The sequence below is a fragment of the Anthonomus grandis genome, chromosome 15 (assembly GCF_022605725.1).
Source record: "Anthonomus grandis grandis chromosome 15, icAntGran1.3, whole genome shotgun sequence".
In the NCBI taxonomy this organism is placed as follows: domain Eukaryota; kingdom Metazoa; phylum Arthropoda; class Insecta; order Coleoptera; family Curculionidae; genus Anthonomus; species Anthonomus grandis.
Genome location: NC_065560.1, coordinates 14,883,482 through 14,901,165, shown reverse-complemented (window position 1 = coordinate 14,901,165; position 17,684 = coordinate 14,883,482). Strand labels below are relative to the sequence as shown.

General features: G+C 33.0%; 2 protein-coding genes across 2 annotated transcripts in view; one reads left to right on the top strand and one right to left on the bottom strand.

Moving 5' to 3' along the window:
* Positions 1-3,716, top strand: part of LOC126744906 (actin-interacting protein 1) — a 68,792-nt gene extending 65,076 nt beyond the window's left edge. The window contains exon 11 of the mRNA XM_050452494.1: positions 3,251-3,716. Within this exon, the coding sequence (XP_050308451.1) occupies positions 3,251-3,360 (110 nt within the window). The 3' untranslated portion in view covers positions 3,361-3,716. The remainder of the gene's footprint in view (positions 1-3,250) is intronic.
* Positions 3,717-13,190: 9,474 nt separating this feature from the next.
* LOC126744907 (PTS-dependent dihydroxyacetone kinase 1, dihydroxyacetone-binding subunit DhaK-like) overlaps positions 13,191-17,684 on the bottom strand; it is a 51,566-nt gene continuing 47,072 nt past the window's right edge. The window contains exon 5 of the mRNA XM_050452495.1: positions 13,191-13,787. Coding sequence (XP_050308452.1) covers positions 13,535-13,787 — 253 coding nt within the window. The 3' untranslated portion in view covers positions 13,191-13,534. The remainder of the gene's footprint in view (positions 13,788-17,684) is intronic.

Here is a 17,684-nt window from a genome sequence, read left to right as displayed (position 1 = left end):
TTGGAGATCTGGCATAATGTCCATTTTTTTTTTATTATTAAAAAAATATTCAAAATAGTTTCGATATTTTTGGATAGGGTTAAAGGCGCCTAATTTTTCTACAAACCCATCTAAAAACGAAACTTTAATTGCGTGGCATTAAATTATTTCAAATTTTAACACTATATTTTTTAATGGGAAATTTTTAAATGAGCATCAAATATTATGGATGTACAACAAAATGCGGTAACTATTTTAACTAACATGGCAACTTTTATATTTCTGTATATCAAATAAATTTATCGGTGAACAAACTTAAGGCATCATTATATTTTTAATCTGCCGACAAAAGCAGGCACCAAAAAATACACAAAGCTTACAAAAAATCTAAATGAGCTTCTAATTTTCAAAACCAGTTTACCAAAATACCAACTAAACTTCAAAAACTCTAAATGAGCATCTAATTTTCAAATTCATTTCAAGTAAAATATTATATAATCATCCATTTTTTTTCTTAAAAGTTTTTATTTTGCATTCGGCAACAGCTTTCGTTAATGAATTACAAAAAAATCCGGCAACGTGCGTTTATACTGGAGCGACAGTTAACTACATTTGGGATTCCCATATACGTTTATTGGTTATGGTGTATATAATATTTCAGTAGTATAAACAGTTGTTTTATGCACCATTTTATTCGTTTTAAACATTAAATAATCATGGAACTCGATACTGTTTTACCCGGGAATAGTTCTGATGACAATATTCAAATGGAGAATGAAATAGAAATTCCTTCATATCGTTCGGACAGTGATTCGGAGATTCAACAATTGGAAACAAAAAAAAAGCGTCGCGAGAGTAAGCAGTGGCTCTTTGTAAGAAAATTTGCATGTGTTAAAGAAGCGAAGGAAGTTGTTCGTGCAGAAAATACTTGGTCTATTTTAATAACACATATGACTGAAGAAGGAAAGAAAAGGTTTTATCGCTGTAACAAAGTAAAACGTCGTGGCCCTCAGTGTGCGGCACAAATTTATTTACTGTTTGAGGCTACATCAAATGCTGTTTTGCTCTGTCGTGTAGAGGCTGCCCATAACCACGAGTCGATTGGAATTCGTTCTGATTACGGAATAAGTCAGGAAGTTAAGACAGAAATAAACAAAGTATTTGATTTACATTTGAAGCCTAAAGCTATTTTAAAAAGTCTTAGTAAGATGGAGGGAGTAAAATTACCATCAATGAAACAATTGAACAATTATTTTTCAAGTCGTAGACGTGTTAAATACGGTTCCTCAAATAGTCTAGGAGAACTGGAGCGATGGAATTAAATCATACAGCAGTTCCCGAGGACCTACACCAAGTGTTTGTAGTTTCTTATTATATATTCGAAGATGAACCAATGTAGAATAGCAGAACGTCATGCAAATATTATCCATGCTGATGCGACATACAAGTTGATTTGGCAAGGGTTCCCGGTATTAGTTGTAGGAACTACAGAGTAACATAGAAAATTTCATCCGATATGTCTAGGAGTTTCGGCAAACGAGCGTCAAGAAGATTTTACCATGTTATTTAATAGTTTAAAAGAACAGGTTTTGTTTGTATACGGACATTCTCTATAACCGTCGGTATTAGTTTGTGATGCCGCAAAGAGCATCCAAAATGCTTTTACAGAAGTCGTTGGTCCTGAACCCATTGTAAGAATGTGTTGGGCACATGCAAAAACAAAAATGCAAACCAGGGTTGAACAAACTTGCTCAGACAAAAACGCCCGAAAGAATATATTACAAGACATTGAAGCTTTACAGTCCGTTACTTCTCCTGAACATTTTACTAGCGCATCACAGCTTTTTATGAGGAAATGAAAAACCCAAACTAATTTTATTAAATACTTCAAAGAAGAGTGGTTAACTCAAAATCGCAATTGGTACCTAGGTGCTGCCCCAGGATCACCAGCCACAAACAACGCACTGGAATCGTTTAATAGAACCATAAAAGATAGCAATACATTACGCGAAAGATTTCCTTTGTCTCGTTTTCTGGTTATCGCATCGGAGATGGTTAACGAATGGTCCTGCAAAACTACAGAGGAGTCCTTTTCAATTACTCCGCTTATTAAACTTCCTGATTGGACAAAAGCATATCAATGGGCAAAATTAGACAAGAAAATAAAGGTGTTAGATGCTGACACGAAGAACAATGTCTATATAGTACCAGGAGGTCAAGTATTGGATGTTCAGGCTGAAAAACCTTGGGAAACTTTTGATGAATTTAAAGAATTTTTTTTCCACTTGGAGAGTAACAATTCTCAAAGAAAAAGATGATTGAATGAATGGTAGCTGCAATTGTCCACAGTTTTTTAAGATGTATATGTGCAAACATCTTCCGGGCCTAGCAATTAGATTAAAATATACAGTTCCGCTTGTAGAGGCAAAAAATATCCATATTGGACAAAAAAGAAAGCGTGGACGTCCATCAAAATCCAAACCTGCTTTGGTAATTCAGTGATGTTCTTAATTTATTAAAGTCTTATTAATAATTTGTTTAATGTTTTTTTTTGTTTTGTGGTTCGAATACTGTTTTAAAAATGGCATTTTTTGTTTTATAAATAGAAGACAATAAAGTATATTTGTGATGCCTGTTTTTGTTTTCTTTTATGCTCACTAGCTTTTGTCATATTATAAAGTATGAAGTTCAAACAGTTTTTAGAAGATTTATTATTTAAATAGCTATCCAGATTAGTATAAAACAGTTGACAATATTAACTTTATTAGATGCTAAAGATTAGATGCTCAATAAGTATTTTTGTTGCTCCACCTAATTTTTAAACGTGTTAAAAAAGTATGAAAACTGATGTTCGATTAAATACTACCCTTTTTTAATTCTTCTCAACTAAACTTACTATTACCGCATCCTATAAGCATCTACTTCTTAAGATAATAAAATATCCATAACAAGAAAACAAACTGTTGCCTGGTGGGGTGGGAATACGCTTTTCAAACATAGAGTCCCTTAGATTCTCGTACCTTAAGCTGACATTTTCCGGAAAAAAATTAGAATTGAATTATTGACCTTTTATTTACGCTCTCTAGTAACCGAATTTCGAACTTTAAAATAATTTCCACTTGGCCACTTTTATAATATAAAAAAAAAATTCCTTTGATGTAAGATTGATATTTCCCGAGATATAGCCGTGTGTAAGTAAAGCACCCTGTATAATGTAAATGCGCTTTTTGAATTTGATTAAGAATTATAAGCTCATATATATTTTTTTTAGACGCCCATGCTCAAAGCCAAATCACTAAACTGGCCTGGGTGGACAACACTACTGTAGTGTCCATTGGTCAGGACTGTAACACAAAACTATGGACAATTACTCCGTTTTAGTTTTCGTATTGATTTGAATTCAAACCGTATTTATATTAATTATATATACTATATATTTTTGGGTACAACTGCCTTTGCATTTAAGTTTCGTATTTTTGTGATTTTTAGATTTTTTTGTTCAGAATTTATTATTATTGTATTATTTTGCCACTAACGTATTTATTATTATTTATATATTTATTGTATTTTTTTTGTTTTGCTTGGGCGCTGGCTGATTTGCATTTGTAACAAAGTATTGCGTGAAGTGGCCAACCAGGAAATCCTGAAAATTGGCAATCTTATTTAATGGAATGTTCATTAATTATTTATATATATGGAGGTAAATAATGATTAAATTGAAAATAGTTTTAAACATTTTTTTTCGAGTTTTATTTTGGTTTTATCCCTCCCAGGTTCCTCGTATTTTACTATACTATCTTAATCATTTAAGCGTTATACTAATAAAAATAAAATATAAATTCATAAAAGTAGAAAAATTTAAACAATATACAAGAATAAAATTAAAACTAAACTTAACAAAAATTATTTCTTAAAATAACAGGCTCAACCTCCTTTGGCTCAACAGTAAGGTATCCTATCATAAAAGCCATATCGTACCTCCAAAAGAGTTTTTGGTGAAATAGCATTGGCACATTCAACAATTTTCTCTCGCAAATTCGTGTTTATGTGTGGTCTCCTTAAAATAACCCCAAAAATAAAAGTCATTTGTGGACAATTCTGGAGATCTAGGATGCCATTAAAAATCGCTTATTCCCTTAATAAGACGACTAGGAAACAAAATATGTCTTCAAAAATCTTTTACCATGACCGCAATAATGAGCAGGACAACCGTCTTGTTGAAAAAAGACGTCTTATTGAAAAGTTGATAGACCGATAACTTGGTTTCAACGCCGGCCCTAGGAGGCGCCAAAACATGAATATGAAAAATTAAAAAAAAGAAAGTTTTTTCCGTTTCAAACAATTTTGTAGATTGCAGTACTAAATATTATTCAGACTTTTTGCTAAACGGCGGGTCCATCGATATCTCATTGTTTTGTTTATTATTTTTAACTCCGTTTTGGCGCGCAAAAGACTTGTTATCAGATTGACAGGATTTGTCTCTTTTTCCTTCTATTAGCTAATGATTTATTAATATATTGCTTTACAATATAAACATGAAGATTGATACGTATAATCGGGAAGTACTACTGCGTCATGATTTATAACACATCTAATTTTTAATAAATGCACTAGTTTATTAATTTAAAAAGCATTTTTTTTCTCAAGATAAAAGTTTTTTCAATTAAAAAGTTGAATTAATTTAAAATTTCGTGAAGCTTTTTATGTTTCGAACATAAAATCCAGCGCGTTGGGTCCAGAACAATATCCAAATCACATATATGACACGGGAGAACTTTGTTTTAATACAAATTGTCCAGATGAAAATCGTAAAACGAACTAGAAACAGCAAACAGCTGACAATATATTTGTTGTAACACCTGTAGAGTGGACAAATCAAATTTTCGTATCTGCTCCGCCACTGCTACCGTAGGGGTTTCTGTTTTGAATGTACAAATAGAAAAACTTTTTTACCAGAGGCAACCGGATCAAGTCTAATTTTATTCGGGTATATTTTAACCAAAACCCTGAGCTACTTTACCTTTATTTAGGCTAGACTGCAGTTGCAGTTTACTAGTTAGTATATAAAACACCAAATAATTACATTTGTGAGAATATTTATTTGTTGTAAAATAAATATCTCTGTAGTCACCCAATCAGTGTTAAAATAAGAAAACTGGGGTGTATTTCAACGAAAACAAATAATCTTAAATTTAAGTCATGCGCTCATCCATTCATGCTTTTCTTAACTAAAATAACAACAGTAAAATTATTAATATACAACAAAACAAATTATCAAAAATACCAGCAAAATTTGATACCTTTTTTTACATGAATTTGGTATCAAGTTATATTTCAATTTAATTTAAATATAAGGAGAGCGAAGGAAAAACTGTCTCTTTATTTCTATAACACTTATTGAGACACTAATCCACCAGTAAACTCTAGGTTTAGAGCAAATAAAATATATAAATTGCAATTTTTCTGCAATTAGAGCAAATAATTGTCACTCGACAATTTGTGGCGAGAGGAAACGAACATACGTAAAAGATTTCTTTGTCTAAAACACAGTGGCGGCACAATTTTATTTGCGGTTTAACTTGTTTGGAATGTGTTTTCCAAACAACCTGTAACTCATTAATCCAGCGGCGACTCGTCAGGGTAGGCAAGGTAGGCGCCGCCTACCTTATAAAATTCACTTGTAAATTTGAAAAAAAATTACCATTATAATTTATATAATATAATCATAAATATCTGATGAACCTCCTAGTCTAATGTTAATACGCATGCATCTATGCTATGCTAGTCTAAATCGACTCGCCTCATAAAATCAAATGAATACGATATTATATATGGGAAGGCGATATTTCCAACCGCCTGTATTTAATGGTCTCTACGGCGGCAATCTCCCATACAAAACTTACAGCGGCCGACGTGAAACAAAATTATTCTATGCGACAAAAAGTGCACTGTTAGGCGGACAATTCGGCCGCCTTCGACCGTCTTCGTCAATTCGCTCGAAGCGCTCGTTCGTCGATCGATAAAGGGGAAAGGGCTGGTGATTTTAGAGTACGATTGTACTAAATCTAGCACAAGTGGAAAAAAATTTAGCACGCAATACAAATTCTGTTTTCTTACTTAAACGTAAAAAATATTAAAAATGTACATTTTTCATGGCAGTCTAGGTTTTTTGTTGTAAATTTTCAAGCAATGACTACGATTTTTATAACGTATTTAATTTTTAGTACAATTGGGTGAGTTTCAGTATGATAATTAAAGCACGGATGAGATGAGCCCTCGTTCAATGGAAAATCAATGGTGGGGACTGGGGCGGGATTTTGTGCTGTTTGGCGTCTTTGTTGCACTTATTTAAAACTACATAGGAGCAATAAAGATGGTGATGGTACTAATACTAATAATATGATAGGAGGAAAATAATTCCAGATTTTTCTTGGCGGGGTTTTGTTTTTATTCATTAACGGTTTGTGGCTGGTTTCTTCCGTTTCTTTCAGCTTTGAACGATTTTTCTGCTGTCTTACGTCGTATGGTTGCTTCTCCATTGAATTTTGAATTCGGTTTATATTAGATAAGTATAAGTATATTAGAATAATAATTGTGCTATTAAAGTTTGTAAAGGTAGTAGAGGTACCTATTAAGGGGTTGTATATTTTTGAGAATATTATAATATAGAGTAGAAAGTAGGTAATTTTTGTAGAAGTAGAGGTGCATACCTAACCTAGTTGTTTGATCCTTTTACTATTTTTTTTTAGAATGGCCAATAATCTCGCCGAAACCCCTGTGCATGATGTAATTTGTTCTTTACAAGAAACCCCATTTTTCCGCCTAAATGAAAATAATCGTAGGGAAATAATTTCTATTGGTCGCCCTACACCCCCCATTTCGATTTTAAAACCTGACAAAAAGCAAGGCCAAGCATTCTCGCGATCCTTTAAGACCCAGTGGTTCGAAATCCATCAATGGTTATGTGGTAGTTATTTTAAACAAAGTTTGTTTTGTTGGCCTTGTATACTTTTAGGAGGTAATAGAAATAATGTTTGGGTGTCTCAGGGTTTTTGCGATTTAAAAAATCTGTCAGCTAGCATAAAAAAACATGAATCGTCAAAGGAGCATATGAGTAGCTACCTTAGTCTAAAGCGCTTGCAAAAAAATAGTAGCACTATACAGGATGCATTAAAAATACAGTCTTCTTTGTTTTTAAAATCCTATAACGAGGATGTAAGAAAAAATAGAAATTTATTGAGCTATTTGATTGATGTCACTTGTCATCTTGCAAAACAAGAATTATCTTTTAGAGGCCACAATGAAAAATCCGATTCTTTTAACACTGGCAATTTTCGTGAAACATTTAACTTGTTAATTAAACGTGACATCGAAATGCAAAACCATTTAAAAAAAATAGGCAATAATTTTTCTGGTTTGTCTAAGACTATCCAAAACGATATAATAGGTTGTATCTCTGAACACCTTTTGGAGACAATACATAAAGAAATAAAAGAAGCATTATTTTTTTCTGTACAAGCTGATGACACTACTGACATTTTAGAAAAATCACAATGCGCTATTTCGGTCAGATATGTAAACCAATCTGGTGACATTAAAGAGAGATTTTTGGGATTTTTTGATGTAAGTCAAGATAGAACGGCAGACGCGATGTACGAATTAATTGTTTCTGTTTTAAGTCCTTTCGATTATAAGAAAAATTTAGTTGGTCAATGTTATGATGGCGCTAGCGTAATGGCTGGTTCGTTAAATGGTTTGCAAAAAAAAATTAAAGACGATGCTCCATTAGCTTTATTTACACATTGCAGTGCGCACCGATTAAACTTAGTTCTACAGAATGGAGCAAAAACTATTAAAAATTGCCGAATTTTTTTTGCGAGCGTAACTTCAATTCCCGGCTTCTTCCATCAATCTGCAAAGCGAACATTTATTTTGGACTCTATAGTTGGAAAAAGGATACCGACTGCTGTAGATACCAGATGGGCTTCACGTTCAAAAATCGTTCATCTTTTAGATTCAAAATGGAATGACTTAAAAAAAGTTTTTCAAACAATTATTGACGATCAATCTTCATCATCCGAGTCAATTAACGGGGCAAAGGGATATCTTAGATTTATGAAAGGTTTAGAATTTTCTTTTTTAACCGCGGCTTACAAAAATGTATTTGATATTACGGATCCACTATTTAGTATTTTGCAAAAAAAGTCTTTAGATATAGCTTATTGTCAAAAACAGGTATTTTTAACAAAAGAGCGTCTACAGTCCTTGCGGAATGAATTAACCTTCGAACAATTTTTTGAAGAAGCAAAAATTAGAATTTCAGGCGATATGATAGATAGCGTGGATAATCCTACACCATCAGAAAGAATAAAATTATCAAACACTATCAAAGGGGATGAAAAGTCTTCTTTACGAATTTTATTTTATGAGATTATTGATAATATTTCGACGCAAATAGATGTTCGGTTTGCAGATCTATCGCAGTTAACTTATTTTGCATTGGTTGATTCTTCTAAGTTCCAAGAGTATAAGAAAAATTTTCCAACTTCTTTAGTTACAAGTGTCACCAACCTTTATAAAAATATTTTTGACAAACAGCAACTAATTAATGAGTTAAGTGTAATTTTTCACGATGAAGAACTAACAACATTAAATGTAGAGTCGATTTTAAAACATTTTGTAGATAATGGTCTTAAAGAAATATTTCCCCAAGCTTTTACACTTTTTACGCTTATTGCTACAATACCAATCACAAGTACATCAGTTGAAAGACATTTTTCATGCCTTAAACGCATAAAAACATATTCCCGAAATAAAATAGGTAATGAGCGCTTATCATCACTTGCTTTAATTTCCATCGAAAAGGAACTCTTTTGCTCTTTACAGGGATCTGATAATTTTACAGATTTAATAATAAGTAGGTTTGCACTTTTAAAGGACAGAAGAATAAACCTTATTTATAAAAATTAGTTGTTTTACAACTAAAATAAAAAACTAAAAAAAAAATAAAAAAAAAATTAAAAAAATCAAAAATTAAAAACAAAATCTATGTTAAGTAGAAGAATATTATGATATCTTTTAGTTATATAGTATTCAACTTTAATCTTTTTTAGAAATAGTATTAAAAAGAAGAAAACTACATAAGCTCAAAGGTGCATAATTAAATAACCATGCATTTTTGGTAAGTAAGTAAAAAAGATCTATGTTAATAAAAATGAATTTATTTGTATTTGTTTATAATATAGAAGAATATTTACTGCATCTTTGCATCTTATAGTAGGTATCTGTCAATAACAGTAGGTAGTGTATATATCTAAGGATTTAGTGAAATTAAATGAAATATGGATATAACACAAAAATTACGATTATAATTTAAATTCATACAACTTTGTAAAGGTGTGTTTCATTTTGTTTTTTTTGTTTCCGCATTTTTTTTGTTGATTGAAATCTAAATTTAAAAAAAATATTATTTTTAGGTTATTTTTTTTTAAAGATTTCGAAAACGTTATTTTTTTCTTAATTTTAGTAAATTATTAATGAAAAGTGGCCGTGGCACCACAATTTTTTTTTAAATCCCGAAAAAGCGGGGGGAGGGGGAGCTCGGGCTACTCGGTGTGCGCATTGTTATAATAATATGTCGCCTACCTTAGATTACAGGGCGCGAGCCGCCACTGCATTAATCATAAGTATTACGGAATATGATATGCCACATTTGTCATCGTGCCATTACAATGGCCGCTTATTGATTCTGCAATTAGAGACGAAATAATTATTGCAGTATAAAATAAGTCAATGGGTAACTGAAAGTATTCCGATCATTCTTCACTAAATTTATTTAAAAAATCATCAATCAAACATGTTTCGAACATGATTAAGGGGTCCTGTTAAATTTTACGTCTAGTGCCTCAGACAAAATTAAATATTTAAAATGAATAAAAATAAACAAAAACGACATATTAAAATACATGTGAATAGAAAAAAACTTGGGTTTACTAAAACTTAAAACTACATAACTAAAACAATAGGTCCTTTAATGGTGTATGGTCTTTTGTAAAAAAATTTTTTAGGACCGGCCTTGATTGGTTTTGCAGCAAATTAAGGTATTTTTGGGCGTTTCTACTTTATCAATAAAAAAATGGTCCTATAACAAGGTCGTCAAAATACCAGCCCAAATATTAAATTTTGGACATGCATAAGAAATGTTTTGTTTATTGCATTCATGCAAACTAAATCACAGATCAATACAAGTCAAAACGAAAAAGAATCGGCTTATTTTGTTTTGTTACAAAATTCAAAAAATAAAAAAAGATCTTATTAGGTTTCTAGACTTGGAGACTTCTTTTAAATTATGGCTGCTATTCAAAACCTAGACAACCTTATGTTGACAAGGTGTTCTATTGAAAAAAAATACCAAGTTTGTGCCCAATCTTAAAAATGGTGCTCTGAAATTTTCTTCCAAAATGGGACACAGCGTACATTAGAACAAGTATCGTCGGGAGTTATAAATAATTTTTTTAGAATTAGTACAATTAATTGAGGCACTCAGATGCAAAGGGGTGTAAGTAACTTTTTACAAAAATCGGGTTATGTACACCATTACATTATTAAAGCATAATATTATTTGGTGGCAAAGGGTGTGAATTCTTTTCTAGTAGAGACATCTATCTGCAGAAACAAAAAGTACTTAGCCATAACATCAATTTACTTGGAGGCAATGGAATATATGTGCACTTATATCCCTTTGCCTCCAAAGGACACAACAAATTACGTTTTTTGTTTACATGCGTGCGTGTGGTACTGCGTATTTGTGACAGTTTTCTAAGCAGTATTATTGTTGTTTTTCGAATAATAACTGTTTACAGAATATATCAGTTAATTACTTGGTGTAAAGTAAATATGACGGATTTTGAGTTAGATGGTAAGTACGATAAAATCAAGTTAAAAATACATGTTTAGTATAGTTTTTAGGTTATGGAGTACAGTTTTATTTTCATTGTAGAATTTTGATGCTGGTGAGAATTTTTATTCTTTGTACATTGAGAGTCCTTTTATTTTTGTTCCAGAACCTGTCGAGCATAGCGATCTAGATCGCGATTACCACCCAGAAGAGGCATCTTCATCGACTACTGAAGGAGAGTCGAATGAAGGTGACACAGACAACAACCAGTCAACGCGTAGCAGGAAACGGATCAGAAACGAGTCATCTTGGGTACGGAATAAAGCGAAGAATCCTAGGAATAGTGGTGGAGAAAATTGCTAAAGTCAGCAAAAGCCGTTCAAAATCTGGCAGATCATCAATGCGATACGAGTGTAAGAGTTTTTCAAATGAAGATCGCCAACAAATCTTTGATGACTATTGGAATTTGGAGTCATGGAATCTACAAACAGCATTCCTTACCGCATGTATGGAAACACATGCACCTAAAAAAGTAACTGTTGAACCACGTAAACAAGTAAGCGTTAAAATATTATTAAAGGGGAAAAGAGTGTGTAAACTCTTTTTGTTGAAAACTCTAAATAAAAGTCAGAAACGATACGATAACGTTTTAAAAAAGAGAAAGCCCACAGGGGTAGCACCAATCGACCAACGTGGTAAACATACTCCAGCAAATAAGATTCCGGACAACAATATTGCAGTAATAATGGGCCACATTGTATCATTTCCAAGGTACTCGAGCCATTATTCACGTGTAAAAAATCCAAATACGAAGTATTTATCAGGCGAACTAAGCATTCATAAAATGTATACCCTTTATTTGCAGTATTGCCGGGACAATAACATTCAAAACCCTGTTAAAGAGAGCTTCTATAGATATATTTTTACAACGAAATTAAATCTGCGTTTGAAACGGCCCTATACTGATACATGTACAATATGCGATACACTTGAAAATAAAATCAGTAATGACATTAATCCTGAGGTTGTGAATGACAGTAAAGTTCAGAAAGAGATTCACCTACGAAAAGCTGAAAACGCTAGATCAGCTAAAAATGATGCTAAGAAACTTGCTAACGATAATCCTAATACTGTAAATGCAATATGTTTTGATCTTGAAAAGACCCTCCCTACGCCTGTATTAACCTGTAGTAAGGTGTACTATCTCAGGCAACTGTGGACTTACAATTTTGCGGCACATAATCTTGCAAATGATCAGGCATCAATGTTTATGTGGCACGAGGGTGAAGCGTCTAGGGGATTCCAAGAAATTGGATCATGTCTATTGAAATATGTTCAGCAACTTCCTAATTCAATAGAACATATCATCGCATTTAGCGATAATGCAGGGGGTCAAAATAAAAATCACAACATCATAAAATTCTGGAGACATATTGTTCAGACAACATCAGTTTGTAGAGTTGACCATAAATTTTTAGTTTCTGGTCACTCCTATATGAAGTGCGACTAAGATTTTGGACTAATCGAAAAGTCAAAGAAAAAAAACCAATATATTTTTGTCCCCGATGATTGGAACAAAGTAGTAGCTCAAGCAAGTCGAAAGTTCACTGTTGTACGAATGAGAAATGAAGATTTTGTGTCAGTTGAAGAAATGAAAAAAGGGATAAAAGACAGTATTCCAGGAATACGTAGTATTCAGTGGTTCCGACTGGAAAAAGATAAACCCCACATACTTCAATACAAAAACAGTTTGAATGAGGACATGGATTTTGAGTATTTTGACCTTAGAAAACAGAAAAAGGGTCGTCCAAATATCCAATTTGAGTTTAAGTTGTTGCATCCTGAGCCACCATCTATAAAAATCGCAAAATACGAGAACCTTCAGCAACTCCTTCAGTTTATTCCCCCTATATACCATAACTTTTATTCATCACTAAAACACCAAGGAACCGCGAAAAAAACTGTAGCCTCAGCAACAAACGAAAATGGAGAAGAAAGAAGCGAGGCCACCACTAGCCAAAGATACACAGTTGCAGAAAATTCTGAAAATGTTTCAGCTGAATGAATCCGATGATGAATAGAAGGAGCGAGTGTTGTGATCTACATTAAAACTTTTAAAAATGTTTAGTTTTGTAACTTTTGTATTCATTGACTTTTTGTCAATAAACTTTCGATTTCATCAGTCTGTTATTTTACTATTTTATAATAATTTACGATCCTCCTTTACAAAATGGCTTGCATTCATTTTAGCAATCATAGGTAAAGAAATAAAGCAGATTATAATGTAAGTAATAGTCAAAAATAAAGTGTTAAATAAAAATAAAATTCTACTCTTAGATGCAAAGGGGTGTAAGTGATACACACCTTTACTTTAAGCCCTGTATTCATCAAATTACCAGCTTAAATGCATTAAAATATATGCAAATAATCTTTACATACATTAGAAATTTAAAAAAAATAGGTTGATTCTATTTAAATCGCCGTTATTTTTTTACAAAGCTTAAACTTTGAACAAGTTTTTCTCAAAATGCATAAATGTGTACTTACACCCCTTTCCATCTAACCGCCTCAATTATTTATTTAATTCTAACAATTGTAAGTCATAAATAAAAAAAGAAAGTCTAACAATAATAACCATTCATAAATAAATAAAATGCACTATTTTTTTTCCAAACATCTTAGCTTGACCGCCTCGCAGATCGCCCTCATCCAAATTCCGACTGCATGTGCGCCAGCATCCGGATATTTACTACCTCTATTTTTCGTTTGTAAAGCGACTTCTTCCGCTCTCGCAACGGCACATTCTAAACCGTAAATGTAACGAGTTCCTGCAGATTTTTGACGAAAAACTGTGGCGCACGCATAGAGGGGATCGTACATAGTATGTTCTCCTTCTGATACGTTTCCATACCTGAAGAACAAATTGACACTTTTACTTACGAACAATAAAAAAATTATTCTTGAAGATATTTTTTAGGTGCGAAAATACCCAACATGCTACAGAAAATTATATAAGCTTTAAGTTTCAAATAGAAAACGACGATGTTTTACTGATTTTTCCAGTCCACCACTAGTTGTAAGAGCATAGGAACATCTCTGATGTTCCTATGCTCTTACGACGTTTCCGTTTCGTTATGTTAAATAACGTCACGCCCGTGCGCAGAGGGATTTTGGGAGTCCTAAACAGGTTTTATGAATTGATATTAAAAAAATAGGCGTCTATGCAGAAGCTTTTTAAGCCTCTAGATACAAATTTCCATCCTTCCTATAATTTTCGGAGAATTATATTTTTTCAGTAAATATAATACGTTTATTTACAAAATTTAAATACAAAATACTTATTCTACTTTACGTACAAGTACAAGGAAGACATAAACGATTAGTACCGAAACTGCTCTATTTAGAAGCTTGTTGGTACTTTTTCTTTAGGAATATATAGTCCAATTCGGGTTTAAAGGTCAATATCGGATTTTGCTTGTGAAGTCCGAGAAAATATTTCATCAATCGTATCAATACATCACTCATAATTTATTTGTATCTGTCCATATTCAATTATTCTTATTGTCGGTTTTAAAACAACATTAAAAATAAGGACAACCACATCTTGCACAACACATAAGAGAAGACAACATTATTTAAATTCAAATACTCAGAGTAGCACATAGGAATCAACAAAAGAACATAGGAATTATCAAACGTTTAATAAAATTTATCGCTCGGTTATTACAAAAATAATAAGAACAAGCTAAAAGTTATTCACCAAATGATAAAATATACCCGCATCTGTCTCTTCAATCCATTGCCTTACAAAAACTATAAACGTTGCTGTAGACATTTTTTCCATACAGACACCTTGGAGTAACTATAGCCCTGGGAAAAGTGAGGCAAATATTTTACTGGGTCAATAGCAAGGCAGACACAGAGCAATCGGGCAAGATTACTTGCCTCACATACAACAGCCCGTAAAGAAAGCAGAAATCTTTGATGCATCAGTACAATGTGAGAAGTTCTTTTCAAAGGATTGCTATTGACGTTGCTGGTCCGTTTCCCGAATCAGAAGCAGGGAATATAGCAGGGAACCATGTTGTACTGGTCGTGATGGACTACTTCAGCAAATGGTTCAACCGTACTCCCTACCAAATTAGGAGGCCTCTAATATCGCCGACGCCTTAATAAAGAATGGATCTATTGATTTGATGTACTTTTAGAACTACATTCAGACAAAGGGCGAAACTTTGAATCAAGCTTGTTCCAGAACATCTGGAAGACGTTTGGATTCAAGAAAACGAGAACAACTGTATTACACCCGTAGCCAGATGGCATGGTGGAATTATTGAATAAGACTATTAATCGGTATTTGGCCATTTGGTCTTCAAGGTTTCTCTAGCCACCAAAGAGACTTGGATAGGTTTCTTCATTTGTTTCTGACTTATTGATCAATGAAAGCACAGGCGAGTCTTTGGTTAGAATAGTGATGAAAAGAGAACTCCGTCTTCCATAAGATCTGAAGTTTGGTTGCCCGCCAGGAACCGATACTGCCGAAGAGAATTATGTCAGTAAGCTGCCTTAACGATTGGATGTAATTCATAATCAAATGCGCGTTTTTATTCAAGATGCCAGCGATCGGATGAAGGACGCATATAATATAAAGTGCCAAAGTTACAACAACGGTGGCTTGGTCTTCTTACAAGATGACCTGCTTTGTACTAAGCAAGTCTCGTGAGAGATATTACTAGTTTATAAGGTCTGATGATGCTTTATTTTAAGCCAAAAAAACATGTAAACCTTCGGGACATAAAAAATATCTTGAGTCCGAGGCTTAGGGTTTTTATTTTTTCTCCATCAATGATGTTCTTTACAGAATACAAAAGCCGTCGAGGGATAAAGCTTGAGTGAATCACTTTGACGGAGTGGCTCCTTATTATGGAACCCACGAAGATGGTGAGCTGCGGCAAATCCAACCAGAGTCAGATTTGAGTGGCACATCATTCTAATGGCCGAAAGAGCCGGTACCGCGTGACTAAGGATTTGCAAACAATCTCAAACTTTTAAAGAAATCGTTATTTCTACAAAAGGTCCAATTGCAAAAGGACTTCTGCCGGTCTCGACATCCACATCCTTTGGAATTATTTCGGGACGAAATAAACTTAGGGAAGGGGCACTGTAACGATACTCGCAACCTCGGTAATGCCACCTATTCTTTGTCATTCCGGAACAAACAGTAATAACACTATATTAAATATCATTATTACGTTAAAGCCACGGAAAACATTTAATTTATCTGCCAAAATGATAGCAGTGTTGTTACATTGTAATTGTAAACAGGTTTCACCATTTTTTACACAAGTATTGGTTAATGTACAGCTTTAAAAAGCTCCATATTTTCTAATATTTTGAGATTATATTCGTACGATATACCACTAGGTATAAAAAGTAAAAAATAATTTTACTTTAGAGTTAATTTAAAATAAAATATCCCATATATCATAAATTTAATTCAGACCGAAATGTAAACAATATCAAAACAACAATACTTAGGTTAGATCACGTTAGATCTTGCCAAAACAATCGTTTTTTGCTTATTAACCCATAGGCACATGCGCATACATTCAGTGATATTAGCGTTGGGGTTTTGGTACCACATGTTTTGTTTAACATTCAGAAGAATCTTTTTTTTAAATTCTATGAAAAATATTATGAACAAGTCCTGCCCAAACATTCACCATACATTTTTATTGAAAACCACGCAGGTGCATAGCGTGGGGTTTCTTTGCAGCCCAAATGTGGCTGTTGCGGCTGATGAAAATCCCTTCTTCATACGTAAACATCGCTAAGGACGGAAATTCGGCGTCGCGTCTCGTTTCTTGTAAAAACCATTGAGCGAATTCTACCCGACGAGGATAATCCTCAGGCAGAAATGCGTACACAACATTATTTGTGCATGTATGTACATACGTTAAACTTTTTTTTGTGATACCTATTAGTATCGAAATAAGGCGCATGGGCCTATGGGTTAATAAGTAAAAAACGTTTGTTTTGGCAAGATCTACCCACATTTTGGCACATCAGTTTACGAATACCCTGTATTTAATACAGTATTTTTAAATTCTTTAAAAATATCTACAAGAATTAACCTTACCTCAAATACAAGAATTTGTATACGGGCGTTATGACTGTTCTATTTTAAAATACAACCGTGATCTAAATGTTTAAGTTTTACCAAGCCTAAGTAAATCCTCTCTCGGTCTTCTTTACATTCAATTTAGTTGGACCGTGAAGCTCTTGTTAATAGCTTGGCAAATGAAAGAAACGCAATCGTTTTTTTTTAATTTGCGAATTCGACTTGTTATTGGAAGTCAAATTCAAAGGAGAGGATTTCTGGGCTTATTTTAAGTCGGTTGAGTTCATATCAGCATGTAGGGAATAAAAGTTTTGCTTCTTAAAATACAGGGTGTTAAAATTTAACTTAAAAAACAACTATTAAAGTTTTTTTTTATAAATTTTCAAGAGTAATAATATAAGTCAATGATATAATGGTTACAACAACAAAACCACAATAGCTGGCAACAAGTAAAGCTAACCCGATTTCCCCCTAACGGTAAGTTTTTCGACAATGTGAAACAAGCCTTTTTTGCTTATAATTATTTTTTAATCAATTTAATAGACACATTTTTCTAGTCTGTGTTTCTATACCACAATTTCCAAATGTACCAAAATTCAGTTTAATATTTAAAACCGTCTTTGAAATATGTATTGAATACTAAAAATAAAATAAAACTTGCGAGATCTCAGGAACTTCCGTTTAAAT